This window comes from Salarias fasciatus, chromosome 12, assembly GCF_902148845.1.
Source record: "Salarias fasciatus chromosome 12, fSalaFa1.1, whole genome shotgun sequence".
Taxonomy (NCBI): Eukaryota; Metazoa; Chordata; class Actinopteri; order Blenniiformes; family Blenniidae; genus Salarias; species Salarias fasciatus.
The window spans coordinates 23,571,054-23,593,837 of NC_043756.1; the positions used below are offsets into that span (position 1 = coordinate 23,571,054).

At 40.4% G+C, this 22,784-nt stretch overlaps 1 protein-coding gene across 1 annotated transcript; it reads left to right on the plus strand.

Moving 5' to 3' along the window:
- Nucleotides 1-6,835: 6,835 nt before the first annotated feature.
- Nucleotides 6,836-15,489, plus strand: lhx6b (LIM homeobox 6b). Its single transcript, XM_030104882.1, has 9 exons — nucleotides 6,836-6,930; nucleotides 7,611-7,741; nucleotides 8,268-8,399; nucleotides 8,699-8,820; nucleotides 10,867-11,087; nucleotides 11,799-11,899; nucleotides 11,980-12,075; nucleotides 12,763-12,934; nucleotides 15,151-15,489. Exons 2-9 carry the CDS (start codon nucleotides 7,739-7,741, stop codon nucleotides 15,231-15,233), a joined length of 930 nt encoding a protein of 309 aa, XP_029960742.1. The 5' UTR covers nucleotides 6,836-6,930; nucleotides 7,611-7,738; the 3' UTR covers nucleotides 15,234-15,489.
- The last annotated feature ends 7,295 nt before the right edge of the window (nucleotides 15,490-22,784 follow it).

Below are 22,784 nucleotides of genomic sequence, written 5' to 3' on the forward strand. Positions count from 1 at the left end.
AAACGTATCACAGAACGACTGTGTTTCACTTGTGGTCATTAATCAATTCTTACCTGATTAATTATACTTCATATTAATTTTAATCAGCTCCCTGTAGAAACATAATGAATGTCCTTGAGGATAATCAGCTGTCAAACGGCGTCACGCTGCTTAAAATGTTAGCTGCAAATTTGGCCTGATTCTTCAGCTTTGTTGTTTTGGACTAGATGTGGAAATTAAAGATAGTTTACAAGAACATACTAAGACTGTTTTACTGTTTTACTGTATTTTACTGTATTGTGTGAAAACAACTCCAGGGAAAGTGGGACTGATCATTGTAATTTCATTAAAAAACTAAATTACTTTCTGGTTTTAAAAACCAGTTGATAACTTCATGAACTTTATGTAAATTTACTTCAAAACTTGTATTTAATCATCAAGAATAAAATGATATTTCCCAGTTTTTAAAAAGTAAATTTCAATGTGTTTTACTACTTTCACATGAAATAACAACTGCCTGAGACAGTGTCTAATCTCATATCAGTTATGACAAAGGCCTCCGCCTTCACGCCGGGCGTTTCCACATGTAAATACGTTTTCAGCCTGAGGTGAACCCAGCAGCACCTCCACTGCGGGCGGATGACGCACATCGTACATTGTTGACATACCAGCCGTGGACGAGTCCGCTGGGGCCCATCCGATGGCGTTAATAACTTTAGCATGTGCTGCCGATTGTTTTTATTGTTGTGTGGACATTCACGCTTCCACAGGACGCAGCAGGTGACCCATCCTTACAAATCTCTCTCAGAGTGCTCAGAAGATGAGCGTGCTTTATTCTTGTTGGCACGATGTCAGGGAGGAAGTTCTGTAAGAGCTGGGAAAAAGGAGCATATGGTGCATTTATGAGTAATAAGGAAGTGGCAATGTCACGACTTTTGAATAGGATCAAAGAAATCTGAGTCCAGTGAAATTTCTACTTTGTAACTGGTAAGGTGGGAAGGCTCAGAGGGTTTCAGATTTTTTTTCTCACATGACTGATAATATGAAAACATGACAATGTAGTTAGCTAACAGGAGAAGAATAAGTGAAATTTGCCAATAATATTGGTCTTACCCAAAATGCTTTTCATTTCTCTGCAGATTACATCCAGACTGACTTGAATGCCAAAGAGAAATATGAATCCTGGAGAAAATCCATATAAATACTGCCGTTCCCACTATAACCCCTTACATACTTTAAATGTGTCATTAGGTTTTTATGATGGGGATGCTGAAGAATACTTTAACTTGGTCAGTTTTAGACATTAAAGTACTCTTTATGAAGGAAGAAAATGCCATAATTTGATTTTTAACATGTCAAGATTGTCACTTGGACAGATTTAATTTGCCTAGATCATAAACATTTGGAGATTTTGAACCAATTTAAACAAAGAAAAGACCAAAAAAAAACCCTCTACTTTCAGATTTGGTTGGTTACAAGACAGTAACGATGGTCTCCTGAATGTAAATCCTAATTTTTATATCAAACTTTCATTGTAAACAGTTTATATCCGTTTTAATACTCAATTTCAAGAATCTATTCTATTCCATTCTATTCTGTAATATTCTATTCTATCCTCTACTTTTCTACATTGCTGTTCCACTAACTGCATCAGCCACTAGAGGGCAGTAGGCACACAGTCAACCCTCTTTTGAGCACATGGCTCAATACCTATATGAGAGAAAAACATCATTGTCTCTCAAATAGTATTGATGTTCATGGACCCTCCGGTCAAAAAATCAAACACATCATCACTAAAGAGCAGAAATAATGGAGCTGAGGTAGTTCTCTTCGCTCCTGAAAGTCCTCCGGAAGGCTGGCCAGTCCATTTTCAGAGGACACTGCTCCATCTGGTAATTACAGGTAATGATCAGAGCTGCTGAAGTGCATTACAAACTGAGACCATGTAAATAGGCTTTTTCATTGATCAATAAGAATTAGCAGGACATTGATTTCAGGGAAACCTTCACTTGATGTTGTTGTTGTTGTTTTTTTTCCCTTTTGGTGTCAAAGGAATATAAAATATAAATAGTTCTAGCTTTCATGTCACTGTCTCCTAAAATACTGTTCCAAACATGTTGAGACAGCTTGTAACGTTTAAATTAAAGAGACACATAATCTACAAGAATCACAAACCGATATTTTATTTATTAATTGAATAGATAAGTTACTCAGTATTTACTGACAATTCTAGGAAGGAAAAGTGTCATTTTGGATTCAAAATTTTGCCCATGTTCAATTATGATTCACAAACCATCACATCTCTTTCTTTTTTTAATTTTCATATACTTCGTTCCAATATTTTTTAAATAAGAGGTATACTTTAATATATCAAGATACCAACAGTCATTGAAAAATTCTCACACTTTCTAACATACTTTAAATATTGACACTGATTGATAGTGTAGTCCAAACCAGAGAAATCACTGCATATTACTTGAGTATTGCCAATAAAACTATAAAGTTTCCATTTTAATTCTCATCTAAATCACATAATAAACAAACCTGTTTCCTTTTCTGAAACTGAAGTTCAGATGGGTTATTTCAGCTTATTGCATCCAGAAGCTGGCTAATTGCCTCAGACTTGAGTTATGAAGAGACGCTTTATTGGGATTTTGCTCTGAAATCCAAACAGAAACTGGTGTCGTTACAGAGCTGAGAAATACTCTTTAACAAAGATTTGACTTCAGGTATTTTCACACATCTGCCAGAAGCATTACTGTGTGCATTTTAACAGGAACAACAGTTTGATGTGGTGTCCCTGATAGTCCAGCGCCATCAGCTGCACTGTCATTCGCCTGCTGAGGATGGAGAATGCACTGCTCTAGAATTATAGGTATCATACTGGAAATGTGGAGTACCAGGGGCTTCACATGTTAAGTGGGTACATTTTATGTCATGGTTTGGTTTTTAAAAGTCTTGATCCCGTTCCATTTCCATGCATTGACATACAGTATTTTAGTTTGAAAATGTCATCCATTCTATAATAAATTATGAAATTAGACAGACCCCATCCCTCAAACTGTAACTCTGTCATCAATCATCCAAACAACTGATTCTCAAGATGAGGTACGCACACAGCTCCCTCTAGTGGTACAGGTTTTGAAAATAGCAAAAAGCTTAGAACGAGTGTTGCGAGTCTATAGCTAGTAGTGGAAACCTCCACCACTTTCTGTTCAGTCAGCTATAATGGTGAAATGTGGAGAACGCCATGTTTTCTCAGGTGGTGTGAAAAGTGTGAGAATTTAAAAAAAATCATCTTGACTGCACTGACTTGGTCAGCAAGTGAGATTAAAAAAAAGTTGACTATTTCAAGAAGTTCTGCACAGTCCAATTTAGAAGGGCTTTAATGTTTAAGCCCAAGTCAATGAAAGAATTGCAAAGAGAACTCTTGATAGATTAAGCCTGATAGTTGCTCAAATTATAGTAGAGTGTGCTTCATTTGATTTTCTATGTAAAGTAAAAGCTCATCTGCATATAATGAAACAACCTTTTGATTTCTAGTGACTCCAGAAAGATGTGGTCAGCAGCTCAATGGATAGATCAAATTAAAATGGCGAGAGGCATCATCCCCTTGATTACCTCCGTATAACCTAAAAATATCTGATCTGATGGAATATGTTTGTCGTGAAGCTGCTGGTGACGTGGTTAATATTCAAACAAAGGAGGAGGGGCTGATCGAGCACCAGAGACATATACTCCCACTCAGCCAGGTCAAATACTTTCTCTGTTTTAAGTGAAAACACAACTTCAGCTTGTAACAACTACAAATTCAATAATATCCAGAAATGTTTAGGACTTCATCAATGTAATAAAGCTCATAATTTAATAATTTTCCCATAGGGATTACCATAATACATAAATAGATTTCGATTTCTTGAAAATACAAGCTTGCCTATGTGCGTTGTGCAGTTTGCTTCGCAATAATAACCTTATGGGGTAGTTAGTTATTAGGCTCACTCATTGATACCATGCTGTCATTCATGGCTGTAAAACAGAAAAAAAAATTTACTGTTTCAGTACATTACAGGCAAGTTATTAGTGGATGATTATGTTGCTGGCAGTCTCTTAAGTTATTTGCCATTATTACATTATTGTTGATGTAAAAGGGTCACAATACAGCACACAGAACAGATGTGTCATATTATAAACCCTGTTTGATCAGGATCTGTTATCTTGGGCATCACTGTTTCGAAGTGATGTGATGAACTTTGTGATTATCCTGTATAATTCACAGTGCAGTTCCCTCCTTTATTTCTACAGCTGCCTGCATCAAAGAAACAGCTTCCTGTCTGAGGCAATTTTCTGGAACAAAAGACAAATATATGGCGGCCAATTTAGATGCAAATGTGTGAGAAATCCATCAGCAAATAAGACTAGATTGACGGTGGAGACAAAATTAACAGTGGCTTGTGGAAATTTGATCAATTATATCTTCATCCACCCCAAGGACAAACAGTCCGTTTGGGACCAGACATGGATGAAACAAAGTCTTGCTAACATCGGAGGGAAAGATGTGGGAGTGAAACAATTCCACAAGGAAATATGGATTTAGACACCTGCAGTGAATGGACTCCACCCTGATCAGAGACAAGCCACTCATCAGACACATGCTCCACCCACAACGTCTCTCAAGAGAAGGACTCAGGCTGCACATGAACTCAAGCACATCCGAGGAAGTGCTTTAGGTCTATGAAGCGCTGACGGCTGTGTACATTTCTATATAGGTGTTTTATCTCAACTGCTCCAAACATTTATGGAGGCACTTGAAAACTGAGACGCACTCACATGACAAGCAGATCTTCAGAGCATTGCTTCATTAGTCTGGGATAAGAGGAGTTTTCAGGTTCAGATGTTAAGAAGCAGATTGACGGCTGCTGGGAGATAACTCTAACTAATGCGGACTTGACACTAGCAATTGCAGTAAAACATATATAAAAACTAGAAATATTATTATTGACTGCAAAACAATTGTTTTCAGTAGCCGTTTTAAGCTTTAAAATCTTGCCATAATTCTTTTGTCCAATCACTGCTGAGATTAGCATCGTCAATACAAGGTTTCACTGCATTTGCTACTCTTCGCTTTTGTTTTTACATGAAATGTTTTGTAGAGCTGCAAAGCTGCTCGTTTTGCACAAGTTTACTTTTCTTGTTGGAACTGCAACCAAGAGATTAAAGGACACGGTGTCAAACCAAGTCATGCCTCTGTGGTACATTGGGTGTCATTGTTGAGTCACTTCAGTACCACATTGTCCTTCGCCTGGCTGTCAGAGCTTCGGCTCTTTGACTTTTCTTTCTGGTTGGTAGCAGTGGACCAGTTGGGTTCAGAATAAAAGACTTTCTACAAATCAGTATCACTACCAAAGTTAACAAAAAAGATGTTAACATGAAATAGGTTTTTCTCTTCATTTCAGGTTAATGACTTAATGTCACTGCAATTGCAATTTCTGCATTCAGATTTATATTTGCAGTTGTATAATGTTTGTAAGTGTTATAGATCATCTTTTTCCATAAGCTGTGTGTAAATAACTGTATCAGTAGCTGTTCTGGTTCCTCTGGGGTTTGATCACTGTTCTTCATGCGTGTCACTCCTGAGCTGCAGTGTATGTTTCTCTTGCCATTATTCATTTTCACAGAAAAAAACTTTTCTCTCCAAGTCTGATTGCAAACTAACTGATTAAGGCTTCACTCTGTAAAGACAAGATGCAGAACACATTTTACCACAGATCACGCTGCACCGCCTCACGGAAATAAGCTCCAACAGCCATATAGCAAGACCGGCGTTTAGTCTCATTTAGCTCCTTTTAAAGATGTTATCTATTTACAGCAACCTGAATTATTACATATTATACTACCAGTGCATCAACCATCCATTTCCTCCACCTCAGTCTGCCAGTATGTCGCAGCCTGGACAGAGAGACGCACAATCACACACACTCACAGCTGAGAGTTATCAGTTGTGACTCCATGACAAAAGGCCCATAACCTGGACTCAGATGGGATCTTCCTGCTGAGGAGTATTTTTGAAGCCAAGCTCATCAGATTTTTTGTCAGGTTCACCTCTCTCATCCTAAATTATTGTTTTAAAGGATTAAACATTCCCTGGTTGAAACATTTCAAGGTCATAGCTACATAAAAAGTCCCAAATCGCTAAAGTATGACTTCGTTGCAATAATGCGCTGATGCTTTAGAGAAAACACATCCAACAGTGAATGGGAATAGGATGCAAAACATTGGAATATTAGAGATTAATTGATGAAAATGTTGATTCACACTCACCCCAAAAGCAGGGAGGGAACAAAGGGGAAATGATGGCTAATTATCCAACATGGTTTCACCTCTTGCTGTCATGTCTCTGCAATCAGCTCTGATAGAGGGAAGTGATTTCATCAAAGTGGCCCCCGGATCGTCTGCAACCTTCACCCCCATTAAAGGGAATTCAGATCCGGGTTAATTGGTGGGTGTTTTTTTTTTTTTTTTTTACATGATTGTATTTATTTGCTTCCACGAATTTCTTCGGTGTTTCTGAAAAGTGTGCAGTGAGGGGAGGAAAGGAGGGTGAGGCCGGGGTGGTCCGCCTGGTCCAGCCTGCAGCATCACATCCTGTGTGTGAGCGCGCGCAGGGTGGAACCTGGAGACCGCAGACTGCGGCGGCTCGGCCAGCGGGGAGCAGAGGAGCGCCTCTGCGCGGGACGCACTCCGGGAAGGGACGCTCCGGTGCCGCCGCGCATTCTTCAGGAGTTTGGATTAATATTTTGCACCGGAGAAAAAAAAAAAGAACAAAACATACCAGAGAAGAAAAACAGACTTCGAGGAAACATGACCACTGGGATTATCCGGACTTTTTTCCCGTGATGCTCAGGAGAAACTTTTATCGGACGATGTTTTCGCTCCTTCGCGGAGGCTCTCCATGTATGAAGTATACGCGTTTTTTTTCCTTTCTTTTTTTTTTTAATTCCAGCAGGCCATCACGACTCATTTTACTGCCTCCAATATTTATACCCTAGCTGGTAATTAACATAATCTTGCATTCCTGTTAATTTCGACAAGTGAAGGACAACACGAATCCGGATTGCCACCCAAACGCAGATTTTTTGGCAGTTCATGAATGCAGCTGTAATCACGCAGGGGAGCCTCAAGTACATAAATTGGTCCATCACGAGAAAGAGACAATCAAGCTCCTTTATGTCTCAAGATCAGCTGCAGTTTCTGCACATTGTCTGTTATGAATAGACCGATCTCCAATTGAGCCTCTTCACTTAGGAGATTTTTTCGATTTTCGATTATACAGCTATTGAAATTAGGATGTGCCGCTCTTTTCCCTCCCTTAGGATGGTGGCTCGGTTGGCTTTTTTTGATTGACAGATGAAATTGACACTCGGGTTGCCTCTTATCAAGCGAAGCATTTCAATCCGCTGCTAATTGCAGATATAGTGCCATCTTTTTCTTTTCACTGCGTTTGATTGCATGGGAATACAGCCTCCTATTGCGCACGAGAGCAACGATCGATCACATATAGTTTTTTTTTCTTTTCTTTTAACACCCCCTCCCCCTCTCTCTTCTAATTGCATCAAAATTTCTTTTGTTGCCAGGGTTTAAATGCAGGAGAAACTGTTATTCGTTGTTTTGGACCGGATATAGTGTGGGTTGGGGCAGAGATGCGTAATGCGCAGAGCGAGCTCCATCTCCTCTCCAAATAGGCAGCGTTCAAGACCCGAAAATGGTGAGTCACAAACATCTGGGCGAGTTTGGGCTGCTATCTTTTCATTTCTTTGTCTTTCAGACGCTCGCATCAAACTTTTTTTTTTTTTTTTTTTTTTTTGGCGTAACGTTATTCCCTGGGAGCGCAGGTTTGATACCTACAGGCTGGGCGCGTTTTCAGATCAGAGACGGAGCGCAAAAGACACACACACACGCTTAGACTCACACCAAAAAAAAAAAAAAAATCCTTAATCCAGGAGTTCACGTGATACAACAGTTTTAGGCTTAAATCGAAATGTGTGATCAGTTTTAGTGCACCGCAAAAGTGCGTGTGTCTACAGGTAACGGTGACTGAATGAAGGAATCTAAAGCTGTCACGGGAAATCAAATGTTCTCAACAGGATTTATTCCAACATAGATTTCTGCCATCACTGCGGATTTATTTTCCGAATTAGCTCTACTTTAGAAAAACAGAGAGACTGTTGTTTTTGTAATTTCCGTGAGTGAGATGGCTTTTTCTTGACTCGGTTCCCGTTTTCCCGGAGCAGTCTAAATCCGAGGTGAAGAAGGAGTCCGGGGAGTGCAGCCCGCCGGAGGCCGCCTGTCTCTGCTCTCCTCCGGCCGCCAAGAACCAGTGCGCCAGCTGCGGCATGGACATCCAGGACCGCTACCTGCTCAAGGTGACACATTCACAAATAATCATGAAAAGAAAATTAGAAATTATGCCTGCAAGACTGCTGATCCGTTTTGGGTGGTATATGCTTCATTTTATTTGTTTAATCGCTCCTTTGGCCTCAGTTTCCCTCCTAAAAGTGTAAGAATTTCTGACTCCTTTTATTTCTGGAGAAAAAAAAATATTTTGATTAAAAGCAAAAATTTGAAAGAATTTTGGGTGTTTTATATAATTTTTTTTTCACTGTCAATTGAAGGCCTGTGCGTGATTTGCGCTGATTTGCGTGGATCTTTGTCCCTTCCGCAGGTCAACAACCTGAACTGGCACCTGGGCTGTTTGGAGTGCTCCGTGTGCAGAGCGTCTCTGCGCCAACACACCAGCTGCTACGTGAAGAACAAGGAGATCTACTGCAAACTGGACTATTTCAGGTAGAGCAGAGTCTGCGGCTCACATGGCCTCTTTACACAACAAACACAACAAAATCACTCTAACTCAACCTATTATTATTATTATTATTATTATTATTATTATTATTATTATTATTATTATTATTATAGGCTTGCATTCATAATTATGTAACCCCGCTTGAAGATATTGCTAAGTTCAGTAGCTCTTAACCAAAATTATATTACTATGCAGTCGTGGTATTTGGTCTTTCGCTGAATTCTATTTGAATAATTTCTTCTTCTCCTTGTTTTGAGTAATTTCTTAAATTAAATATAAAATGCGCTTCATCAGTTTTACGGATTCTTGAATTTCCGATGACATTTAAACGTCACATTTAAAAATAAGTGGCAAATGGTCATTTAAAGCATAAAATAGATACAGCTGCAAACCCACAGACGAGCAGGTAAATAGATTAGCGATGTAAATACACAAATGAGATTAAATGCACTTCCACATTTAATTCTAGCAAATGTAAACACTACCTAGTAACATAATCATAGAAATATACAGAAGACTAACACACAGATGAGAATTAATAATTAACCACACAAGCGAAATCAACTACAATTATTCATTTAAATATAGGTAACTGTATACTAATGTAAGTTCTATAAAGAGAGTGATTAGATGAATAACTAAACAGAAAAAAAAGAATAACAAGAAATGTGTAGTTAAAGGACTTTGGGGTGCACAGTGTGTGTTTTCAGTGAATATATGCCTTATGTAAAGGATTTCAACTGATCCTTGTGATACTGCATGGATTTTTAAAATTTGTAAGACAATAGCGTAAAAATGGAAGGCATTAGAGCTTTCATATGGATCTTTGGATCTCTCCTTAATTTTCTTTAATTCTGAAAGAAAAGAAAAGGTTTTGCACTAAAGAGAAAAAAAAGTGTCTGTGTCATTTTCACCACAGATGATTAATTATTGCACATAATTCGACTTCTTTCTGGTTGTTCTCACTGCTAATTGATCTTTTTCTATCCAAGATCATGTTTGGTATCCAGTACAACACAATTTGTCTTCAGCAGCGATTGAGAAATGTGTTCTTTCACTTCCAATCACTGAAACCGCCTGGCACCTTCGTGTTATTAAAATGAATTCTGTTCAAACCAGTCAGACTTAATGGGCACGCCACTCCAGAAAACAGCTCCATTACCAGTTAACGTCATGTTGCATTTCAGGCCAGGCTCTGGACATTTGATTTATCTACAAGAAAATCACAGCAGCTCAAAGTCAAATATGATCAATTGGTTATTTTACATGATAAATAATTGGAAGCTGTTACAATCACCCCAAAAGTCACTTGATTAGTTTAGGAATAAAAGGACAAAACAATTAGTTTAATCTGTGTTGACCATAAAAAAAAAAAAAAAAAAAAAAAAAAACGTATTTTACACTTGTTTAATCTACATTTAATCATACTTCCACAAAGTGGCAGGCTCATGGGAAGAGGGATTAGTTTCCACTGGTGGACACATGAGAAATAACTCCCAATCGATTTCATGCTTTTTGACTGAGTCATTATATTTACTGTTCCAAATCTCCTCTGATCGAGTCATTTCAGCCCCAAAACGATGAAACGTTGTTGCTTTTAAAGAAGTTTCTGCTTTGATTTCTACCTGTAAATCCTATGACTCATCTTGTAATAATCTCTATAATGGGTTTGATGTTATGATATGAGCTTATTCCCTCCAAAAGTGATGAGGTTAGTCAAAAACAACAGAGAGCAGATCCTTTTTTCTTCTCTTGGCAGGAGACCTGCAGTTAAACTCTGGGTTTAAACTGAGATGATGAGCAGGCAGCTTTTAGTGTGACTGCAGGTGGAAATCACAGCAGAGGGTTTGGGGGGAAAATAAAAAAAATTGAATAAACTTTTTCCAACACAATGCATTAAATGATGCCTGACTGTAGGGATCAGGACTCCTGAGGCCTTCAGTGATCGATTCGTGGCCAGTGACGTGGTGGATCTCTGATTTAAAGAGATTCCCTCCGACCCTCACCTCTCTCGTCCTTCTCCCTCACAGTAGGTTCGGCACTAAGTGCGCCCAGTGTGGCCGGCAGGTGTTCGCCAGCGACTGGGTGCGGCGGGCGCGGGGCAGCGTCTACCACCTGGCCTGCTTCGCCTGTTTCTCCTGCAAGAGGCAGCTGTCCACCGGGGAGGAGTTCGGCCTGGTGGAGGGCCGGGTGCTCTGCCGAAGCCACTACGACATCATGCTGGACAACCTGCGCAGGGCCGCCGAGAACGGTGAGGGTTTGACCTCTAACCTTACGAAGGCTGAGAGCAGTTCACAATAAATCTGACACTCATGAAAGAAGTTAACCCAATGTCTCCACAAATTTCCCCATAATGTTCACCTCTTAAGGTTTTTCACATTATAAGATGCTACAGCTGTCTGGATAAAGCACGATAGTTTGCCTGCTAGTTTGAAATTTTCTGGTTAGTCTTCGGTCTACCCTTCAACTGTTGCACCTGTTGCACTTTCCTCTCTATTTATTTCTGCTTAGCAGTGATTATTACCAAAAATTAAAGGAAGAAAACATTCAGGGAAAAGGCCCATTTCCCCCCTCAGAGGCTCTATAGCACCCTCTCCAGAGGAGGCCTGCTCCACACTCCGACAAGTCAAACCACCTCCAAACCAGCAAAGGCAGAACATGCAAACGCCACTGTGAAAAGCCTTTGAGCCCAGAAGTTAAACCCAGTCAGCTCATATCTCACGGCCTCTGAAAAGCCATTTTTCAAACACTTTTCAAACTCTGCCTCACTTTCAGTGTAGAAAATGTTTCCCACGGTGTAAATACTTTGGACAGTGTGGTTGTCAGCAGGAAAACAGTCTCATTATGCTCCACAAGCTGTTTGGATAAATCCAGGATTTTCATGACACACACTTTTTTTTTTTTTTTGTTTTTTTACTTTGAAGTTGTGGAGCTGCACAGTCTGACTTGCATGTGTCTTCAGGCACGGGGTTGACTCTGGAGGGAGCGCTGCCCACCGACCAGGACTGCCAACCCAAACCGGCCAAGAGGGCGCGCACGTCCTTCACCGCCGAGCAGCTGCAGGTGTGTCTCCGCTCCGGCCTGGAAGTGTGTCTTCAGGCGGGGTGGCTTGCCTCACACGTGTGGATTTGTTGCCACGGCAGGTGATGCAGACTCAGTTCGCTCAGGACAACAACCCCGACGCTCAGACGCTGCAGAAACTGGCGGAAATGACAGGACTGAGCAGGCGAGTCATACAGGTAGGTGGATCTAAAGTGCTTGGGATGTGCAAATTCCTTGTAGCCTGAAGTCGAATGCTTTCATGAAGTTGTAGTGGAGTCCTGTGGGCAGTCTGGGGGTTTCCAGCAGAAAAAAAAAGGTTGTGAATGCTTGAAATCAACCACAGAAACTGAAAATTAGCTCCATGGTTGCTTCAACAAATTCAAGCAGTTCCCTGTGTAATGTGGAAATCTGCAGACCTGACCAGCCGATGAACTTGTGTTTATAATTCAAAAGTAGTTCAAATAAAAGTCTGGAAAATCAAGGGTAGATTTGTAATTTGACTACACACTATTTGAATTCAGTTCATAACAAAAGTGCATGTAATCACTATTTAAAGCTCATCCAAGAAACATCTCCATTATAATTTTCTTTAAATCTCTACTAAACCCCCCCAAAAAAGTGAACTGCAAACACACATCAACAATTGTATAGGATTGTTTAAAAAAAAACTGCAATATTTCATGAAAAGTTTGTTCTTTAGTGGATTGTAGAGATAGACATGTAATCTCTGGATGGAATGTTTTAGGAAAGCGCGGTCAGTTGATTTCCAGTGTTGCTGCATCCGGTTAAGCCTTCTTGTCCTCACAGTGATCTGGGGCGTCTCGGTGTTTTGATGGCGGCCGTGTCGCTCGCTGGATGTTCACATGTCCTGTCTTATCCCGGAGGTTTGGTTTCAGAACTGCCGAGCGCGGCACAAAAAGCAGCCCCCGCAGAGCGGCTTCTCCCAGAGCGCACCGCTGTCCCGGATGCCGCCGTCGCTGCCAGATGACATCCACTACTCGCCGTTCAGCAGCCCCGACCGACCACACCTGCTGGCTCTGCACGGATACCTGGACAGTGAGTGTCTCTACTGCAGTCTCTTAGTTTGTTTATATTGATAATTTCACTTTCACTGACATCTGCAGCAGTTTTAGAGAAACTAAGCCAGGTTTAGCCTAAAAAAATAATCTGCGATCGCTTTTGAAAATATAACACATTCGTTTGAATTAAACGATCAGTAATTTATAGCATTCTTCATATTCTCCCTGTAACATTATTAAACAGAGTTGAATATATAATCTTAAGAGTGAATATATTAACCGGTGAATCCATCTCCTGGATCCTTCAAAATAGACTTTGACTTTAAAGTTGCAGTTTTCAAACTTGATTTAAATTCTTCTAGACTCTTAAACAAGCTGGCTTCTTTCAAAAGTCTTTTAGCAAAACTAATAAAATAGCACAGTTTCAAACACTTTCAGTCATCAAACTGCTCTAGAATGTTAAAAAAAAGACCAGGCGTTACTGTACGACCTGGACTCTTTCATCCAAACCAAGACTCTTTAAATTTGAATTATTCACTCCATTCCAGCACTAGACCCAGACTGTTTAAGGTACACACCCTGAATGTTTTAAATCAGGGCTTTTGTAAGGTTCAGGTATCACCTTTGCTTCAACACATGATTAAACAGCATGTGAGAAAACCTCAAACCCTTCAAAAGGCGTCACGTTCTCCTTCCAGCTGATGTTTGTTTCGTCCATTCAGGGCTACTGTAGACACATGGTGGTGAAGCTGTTCAGATCAGGTTGCAGAAACAATCATTTGTTTCAGATCAAACTCCTGGAAGAGTAATTTATACCATTACATTTGAATTTTGCTGTTATTTGAATTTTTTCAATGCAATAGATGTTATCATTCAGATAAATAATGTATTGATCAAGCAGCAACATTGAATGCATAAATTCTGCACCTGGCTGTTTTGTTTTTTATCAGTAATACACGTAGAGAAGTGTGTTTTGTTCTGGTGTGTGGAACAGAGTGGTGCTACTGTGTGGAAGGATTTAATATACTTTCTGTGGCATTTGGCCTGTACGTATGTGCAACTTTGATTCTAATTCAGCACATTTTAGCTCGATTTTTCTGAATGAACTCATTTTAAGTCAAATAAATTGGTTTTCGAGTTTATTGATATCACCATAAACCATCACTTAAATGTAAAGCGGACACTGCCCTGATGATCCTGGCTTTATATTTTTTAAAAATCATACCTGCGAGTACAGTAATGTAGAAAATTAGAAATGTGTTGACTTTAAAGAAAAAAATATGGCAAACTGAGGAGAAATGTGTGTTGAGTGAATAATAACGTTACTGCAGTGTAGGGTTGCTGGGAGATGGGAGGCGAGCGCAAACTACGTCTGTGTCAGGTGTGCAAAATGAACCACGTATAACTTACTGTGGCGACCTCTAAAAAACAAAAACAGCAGCTGAATAGATGCTTTACATCTGTTTTGGCGAACATCTCGTGCCTTTGGGGCGGTGATGAATGAGGGAAAAACTTCATCAGATATGTTGGCATTAAAGTGAAGGAGTAACATAAAACCATTAAAACAGTCACGGGGGGAATCAAGAACTATCATCCAGTTTCATCGGGGGATTGATTAGATGATCTTTGTTGTTATTGTGTTCAAAAAATATTGATTGATTGAAGATTTTGTTTTTGGTTTCCTGAAAGGTTGAAATGATAATTCTCAACCTGTTTCAGTGAAATCAGTCATCTGTGTTATTCTGTAGTTTGATTTGATTAACTTCAATACAGAAACTCCAGAGGACTTACAACACCAACAAACCTGTCTGTAATTTAAAGGAGACTTCTCTCAGTTTTCACAGAAAAGGAAACACCTTTTTTTTCTCTTTGCTCTGGACAGATGTGTGACAGATGTGTTTATTCCCAGTCTTTTAGAAAAAAGCAGCAACAAAGAGTTGTTATTTTCTTAATTGAATCAGCAGAAAATGGTGGCAGCTTGTTTTCTCCCGGTCTGTCCACATTTACCTGCAGAAGCAAAATATTTTACCGGGGATTTCAGAGAATTATAACTCAGTCTGAGCTAAAGTAGGTCACCTTTTTTCTCATTTGTTAAAGTTATTAATATGCTGTTTTGTGAAGCCCTTTGATATGATGTGTTTTTTGATGATCGTTTGAATGATTTTTCAGGGTTTGATCATCATTAATGTCTTCAGCTAAACCACAGTAAACTCACTCATGCTGTTTCCCCTGCTGATTGTCTCCCCGGTGCAGCCCACCCCTTCTCCGTCCTCACCACCCCGGGACACCTGACCCACCCGTCCATGTCTCTGCCACAGCTTCCCATCAGCCGCTGACCCCGGCGCGTCCCCGTTTCCGTGGTGACCGGCCTGCCGGTGTCCCGTCTGCCACATCTGCTCCGCTCGGGGAGCGGGGTCCTCGCTCGGCCGGCTGTTTCCAATCAGCGGGATTCTTCAGTGTGAGACTGCTGATCCAAGCCGTGGTGATGTCTGCGGGCTAACACAGGAGTTACTGCTTTTTTTTCTTCTTCTTTTTTTTTTTTTTTTTTTTTTTTTTTTTGGAAATCAAGAGGAGGACCACTTTCCTTTTTCTTTTTCATGATACACCAAACATTGTATCCAGTCTGGAGTCGTTCCCTCTTGTTTCCCCTCTCATTCCAGGCATTTTAATTGCTGCAACATGAGCTTTCACAGAGGGAGAAAAGAGCAGTGTTGTAGCAGTATTCCAGTAAAACCTCAGCTTTTTTTGTTTTTGTTTTTTTGGTTGTTTTTTTTTTTTGTCATTATTTTATATCAGTGACGGGCACATTTGCAGCTTTACTGTTGTTTGTTGTGGTATTGTTGTCAGAAAATGAAAATCCTTATTTATTCAAAAACAAACTTCACTTTTAAAAAAAAGCACTTTTAACTGTGTCTTGAAATGAAAAATGAAAAATAATTCAGTGATTGTACATTGTAAATACTGCTATGGTTTAATAAAAATGTATCAGATCTGATGTGTTTGAATGACAGATAAACCATCAGGCTGGTGTGTGTGTGTGTGTGTGTGTGTGTGTGTGTGTGTGTGAGTGTGTGTATGTATGTGTGTGTGTGTGAGTCCTTATTTTTGCTCCTGCAGTCACTAAATCTAGAGGTCAGCCGTCAGAGGCTAAGTACCTGCACTAACCCGTCATTGAGAGCAATATCCCGCCACAAACCTGCCCATCGTCTCCAATTTACACGCCGCGCTCGGCAGGAAATGGCATCAATCCCACAGTGAGAAGCGATTATGGCCGCCTGCTCTCAGAGCGCGGCCATTGATCGGGCAGTTTGTTGGCCTTTGTGAGCTCTTTCACCACAGATTATTCACAGCTGTTAACATTGATTGACGGCACTTAAGCTGCGAACATGACGGTAGATTGAACGGCCGAAAGGATATCATTAAATCTGGATTTTCCAAAGTGAATCAATGTGCAGGTTTATTTAAAAAACAGTATGAAACTCCACTCTTTCTAAGGTGGTGGTGAAAACTGATTCAAAGGCAGTGAATTTGCATTTATTTTCTTTTTTTTTCTCTGAACCTACACTATTAGCCCCATTTACAGTGGAAAAAGGAAAAGAAAAAGCTTTTCCTCACTGTTTTTTTTTTTTTTTTAAATCAAGCCTATTTTTGACGCTAACTGTAACACGGCACTAACAGTATGCAGATGTTTGCTGCGTTCTGAGGAAACAGTCCTCTGTACAGAAGTCACCAGCACCTTTGCTGTTTGACTAACCGGTCAGTGGGGGGGTAATAGTGTGGAAGCCAGTGTGTAACTCAAAGGTTGTGGGTTTGAATCCAACTGCTGACAATACAAACTTCAGACTATCAGCTACGGCGACGGCTGATCTGTAAAGCCCGGCCCGCTGCACCACTCTCTTATGGCCTGTATGCTATCTGTACCTTCTTTTTTTCACTTCAGGTATGTAAACATCATTCAATCTTCGGCAGAAACGTGATTTGAGGGAGGAGTTTCTTTATTGTTGTGGTTTGGTCTTTGTGTTTAGCGTTTGCGGCCTCACCTCTGCTCTGCCACAGTTTCAGATGACAGGAGTGTTTCTCCTGTTGCTCCTGAAGGAGCAGAAGAGACAAATTGACCCCGATCTGCTTACCGCAGATAAAAACACACACACAGTGGGTTCTTTATTTCACTTACAGATTTAATTAAAGATGCCCAAATGTTGACTGGACCAGGTGTGTGCAAATGTCTGGATCATCTTGGTTTTTTTTTCATGGGAGCTTGTGTGTGTGTGTGTGTGTGTGTGTGTGTGTTTCTTTCTCTGTGTGCCGAAGGCTCTCAGATTTTCCCAAACTTTATCTTCAACTTAAACTTTCTCTTTATCAATCACTCCCAATCAGTTGGGTCCAGGAGAGAAACCCGTGGAGGAACACGACGCCGCTCCCTGGAAGACATTTTAGAACAAAAGCCGTCTTCATGCTGAGCAGAGATGATTATCGGGCCGACACAGTTTGGGCCACCTGCCAGCACTACACTGCAGAAACGGCTTCGCCCTCTCCGAGAGGAGCGCTCGAGGCAGCGCTCAGGCATGTCTCCCTCCATGCACAAGCATCCCCGAGTGTTTAAGCCGCCCCGTTTTGTCATGCTGTCATGCGTCCGCCTCGGTGATTGGCAGCCTCAAGTGGTTGCAGATGAAAGCGGGCCCCCCATGCTAATGAATAGGCCCCTGATTGCAGAGCTCGCTCGCTCGCCGAATTACAGCGTCGGCCGCCTAATGAGCAGATACACTGCAGTGCCCCTCGTCTCCGCATATTCACATCTCTCCCCTTCACGCTGATGAGCTCTCCCCTGCACAACAGTCAACAAAACCTCTGTGGAAGATTGCAATATGAGCCATCTTCACCACCCCCACACCCCCTTCACCCTCCCTCTCCTCCTCTTCCAGTTTATTTCAGATGCTGCCATATGCTGGCACGGCCTTCTGATTTTTTTTTTTCTTCTCTTTTTTTTCGTGCTTCACTTGTGGATATTATTTGACTAAGCTGATGATGCTATGCAAAGTGTCTGAATGGCTGATGAGCATGACAATAACTCAAGTTCCTAAATTCAAATGGAAGAAAGTGAGTGATAAATTTGCACAGAAATCCATCCATCTACATTTTTCTCTCACTTTACGATAAAGAATCTGGGCCATGACCCTTCTGAGATTGCGTGAAGGGCTTTGCACACATACAGGCAACGAACAGTCTCTAATTAAGCTCACAAACACGTTTTCGATTATGAAGAGAAGCCATATGACCCAGGTCATGATTCTTATGGGGATCTGCGGTCTGTACTCCTGAGTGTGTGTCTGTGTGTTTGTGTGTGTCATTGGTTAATGCGGTTACACACCACCAGTCCACAAAAGACATCAGGTTGGCTGCACAGGAAGACGGATCGCTCCGAAGTCATCGGCTGCCAGAAACTCGGGGCTCCTGTTCACCTCTCCGTCGCTGACGAACCCGGCGCGCACGTGTGTGTGCATGTGCAATCTTATGAGCAAGTGCAAGTGACTTAATGTGAGGACGTTTGTGATCCCTGTGTGAATTAGGAGAATTGTGTTTTGTTCTGTTTTCTTTTCTTTTCATTTGATACACATGCTTAGGATCCAAGAGAGTTTTTGTTTGTTAGTTTTGGCACTGCTGTTTGTGTAAGATAAACTGTACAGTTTTTTTTTGTTAATTCAGAATTGTGAGCCTGGCCTTCATGGGAGTGGGAAGAGTGGGAAACCCAAATCATGCTATATCCGGTTCATCTAGACCGGAGACATAACACCAGAGCATATGGAAGTAACCCACACATGCACGGGGAGAATGTGATTCACGTGACTCTGCTCTGGATAAAAGAGGTATAGAAAACGAACGCATAAACTCACATGCACTCAATATACTTTATGCATAAATGGGGAAGCACAGGTAAAATCTGTGAATCGAGGCCACAAAAACATGGCAGCTTGGAGAAGTCGGAAGAACATCCGGAGAGGAGCTACATGATGATGTAGAGAGTTTATCACAGATAAAGTTATGATACGTGAAGATTCAGGGAGAGCAGCCGTGCACGGAGGACTCCCTATCCCCAGTTCCGAGGAGCCGACCTTCAGTGAACGGATTCATGAGGCAGACGTAATAGGAATCCAGATAAGGATGTGTATGGATTGTGTGCGGATGCTTTGTCTCAGTCAGGAACATGATGACTTGTTTACAGGGATGGAGTTGAAGGTCCTCAGACTGTATGATTCCTGTCAATGTCACAAAGTGGATTTCCTGTGATAAACTGGGTGAAAGGACTACAAGTGTGGACCAGAGGTCAGAGCAAGATGACTGGGGTCCAGGTATGTGGAGGAGACACAGGCGTCGATCTTTGTGCCAGAGGAAACAGAGCAATGAAGCACTGATCAAAACAAAACACAACACTGCATTGTATATTCCATTTCAGAGATCAACTGTAACTTTTCACACATCTTTTATTGCATTTTCCTTCAAGCAGCATCAGTTTCTGACTGAAAGCGTTGTGTCTGACTAAAGTCATCCATCAGCTGTTCGGTGACACCGGCCTCGGCCTGAATTCGCCGCTCCAGAGTGAAGTTAGTGCGCGAGGCTTCGGAGCTGAACCACGTCAACAAACAGTAGTGCGACGGCCCGACACCACACGAGTGAACGCTTTCGGGCCAGGCCTGCTGTCCTCAGGAAAACTGGACCACGCTGAATTTACTTTTGTGGCTTAGGGTGTTTTGTTTAAATGTGGATATTGCACAGGCCTGCCATTTAACCCCGGCTATAAAAGCTCCACACAACTGGATTCAGGATCGTGTTTCCAAACAACGGCAAAACAAAGCAAAATGAATTGATCTGACTCTATGCTATGGGGCCAGCACATAGTGTGCTATAGAAATTCACTGAAATAAACAGAGAGCCTCTTTTTTTTTTTTTTGGTGTGTAAACTATGGCTCTTACAGTAGCACACGAGGGCAGGACGGCTGACGAAAAGTAAGGAAATGGCTGCAACTTATGATTCACTTCGCCCAGGCTGACGGCCAGCCGTGCACTATGCAAAAATAAACACGGGACTCCACAGCAGGTTCCCAGAAAGTGTTTATTTTGGGGGGACGACAACGGGTTTTGAAATATCACAGCGCTTGAGTTTGATTCATACGAGTCCCGGGCTGGACCCGAATCACTCCCCTGAGGTGTGCTGGAGACAGAAAAGTGCCGCAGGTCAGGTACAGGTAGTGGTGCTCTGGTACACCTGAGGATGCTGGGAATTACTGAAGTTTACTTTAACAGGGGCAAGAAACCCTCTGAACCTCGCTGCTCATGAATACCAGCCTATTTACCTCAGCCCTTCTGCCAAAGACAAATTTAGACTAATCGAATTGTGCTTGCACTGACAGAGAAGTCCTAAAACCAAAGCGCTGGACTATAAGCGTCCAGCACAGGTCTGGCATTCAGGTTTGCTCCCTGTTTAATATCCTGTCAAGTCCATTCAGGCTGTGGTGAGTTCAGTGGGTGCACGTTTTCCTGCGCCTTCAAGCAGCGTGCAAACATTTTCATTACTTGTTTTGCACTTAAGGCGTGCTGCATGCTGGTCATACAGTCACACTGAATAAACCGTAAGATAAAAAAATCACTTTGAACCAGGTTTTCTCTTTATGTTCATAACACCCGAAGTGCAAATAGTTAGTTATAGATAGTTGACAGATCAAACTAAAGATATAGACACTAAATGGGACACCTTTTTTTAAAAAATTGAGATGTTAGGAATACGTTTGTATGAATGCACATATTACACAAAACACATTAAAGATATGATTATTGTACGTCCCCATTAAACAGTCTTTTATTGTGGAGCAGCATCAGTTAATGAGTTTGGAGTTAAGTAACTACAACAAATTGTGTATGTAGGAATATTCTTAATGCCCACAGGCTTTAGAAGTGACAGCAGGGCCCACCTTTTGCAAGATACCGAAAACTTATCAATTGAATTTTGTGATCACGTCTCTAAAAAGTTGTATAACTACATTAATTGGCAACTGCAAACAGGACAGTGCCACATTTAAATGTCCCCTTTAAGTCTCCTGTTCATCTGCACATAGAGGATTTTCTAGTCTTGCTGTGGAAATCATCCAAAGAAATGTGGCTTATTGGATTATTTCCATTGGAGAAAACTGGAACCAAACAGCTGAGTTAAACTACAAACTAAAAACAACAACAACACATTATGCATAAATAATTCTATTGCACAGCTTTTTTGTTTTTTGGCAGCAACCACAAATTCCATTATTAGAAGATTAAAAGTGCCACTTAAGTGATGAAATTTCTTAATGAAGTTACATGTTTTATGAAGATTGATTGCCAAATAATTGAAAACTATAACTATCCAGGAATACGTGGTGATGAACAGTAATATAGTTTGAGATTATAAGCTTCAATGTGATAATCTGACCATCTTCTACAACACCAACTTATTTTTCACACAAGCAGTAATAAAATCTGCATTTATCATGATTCATGAAACCATCAACATGTCATTTTGTTAGTTTGGAATTAAAATGTGGAATTATTACAGCCACTTAAATAAAGAGTCAGTTGACAAAGTCCTCAAACAGCAGTGTTCATTTGGTCTTCATCTATTCCAACAGGTCTTTATTCGTTGCCTCTGTCATAGAAAATAAAGCCATCGAAAACAATGAAATCTTGTTATTTTTGTTATTTAACAGAACCATAAGATTAAAAACAAGAAAAAAGAGCCAAGGTTAAAAAATCTGTTTCATAACTCGAGGTTTGAGCTGGGCCCTCTGCTCCCGAGACGTCTTTAAAAACTCATTGTTAACATAAAACCGACTGTGTTTTGGTGTCATGTGACACTGTAGTTTAAACAGTTTAAATGCACACTGGAAATATTTCGACGCTGTGGATTGACATTCATATACATACATGTAATGTATACTGAATGTAAATTTTATTGTATGTCTGATATTTTTGGAGCATTTGTGTATTGGACTCTTTGTCTTTTCAATCTGGGAAATTAAAAAAAAGTCTTTGTTTTGGGTTAAGAGCACCAAATGAAGAGTCACAGTGAAAATTATGTGTGTGTATATATATATATATATATATATATATATATATATATATATATATATATATATATATATATATATATATATATATATATATATATACACACATATATATGATATACAGAATTTTCAATGCATTGTATAAACGAAGGATTAAATAAAAAAAAAGATGGGTCAGCTGGATAACAGGCTGATATGTTTTTAATTGGTGGAGTAAGTGACACAATATGATTATACACCAACCATTAGAGAGCTCATTTTAGCTTTCTTTTGAGTAAGTGTGGTTTGTAGTGCTTATAGTCTGTCTTACAGAGCCTTGCTGACACTTCATAAAATGCATTTTTTTTTGAGTTAGACGAATGTGCTCCAAAAAATGGTGCTTCCACAGGTCATAGCATCATTTCACTGGGGGGTATTTGACTTTAGAGTAATTTTAGAGCTAGTTTTTCCAGTCTTCAGCGATCAATATGAAATTTGGGTCAAAATTTTGGTAACATCATTGTTCTTTTACGACTAAAACACCAAACTGGTGATGAAAAATTATTCTAAGCTACGTATAAAAAAAAGAATAAATAAAAAACAACCATAAAGTCTTGGAGATGCAAAGTTAGTTATGTTATTGTCCCAACAGCTCTCTTGCTGATCTTGTATCTATAAAATAGAACATTCAAACAGCAGAACAATGCCATTATGAGAACTTTATAATGGCAATTTGGAAATAATTTTCACAGTACAAATGTAAAGATTTTGAAAATCTGTAGTACCGTTTCTCTCCACATGGTGGCAGTGTATTCC

Coding starts and splice junctions, on each gene's coding strand:
- lhx6b (XM_030104882.1), top strand. Junction 11,900..11,979: donor TCACCGCCGAGCAGCTGCAG/GTGTGTCTCCGC, acceptor TTGCCACGGCAG/GTGATGCAGACTCAGTTCGC. Junction 12,076..12,762: donor TGAGCAGGCGAGTCATACAG/GTAGGTGGATCT, acceptor CTTATCCCGGAG/GTTTGGTTTCAGAACTGCCG.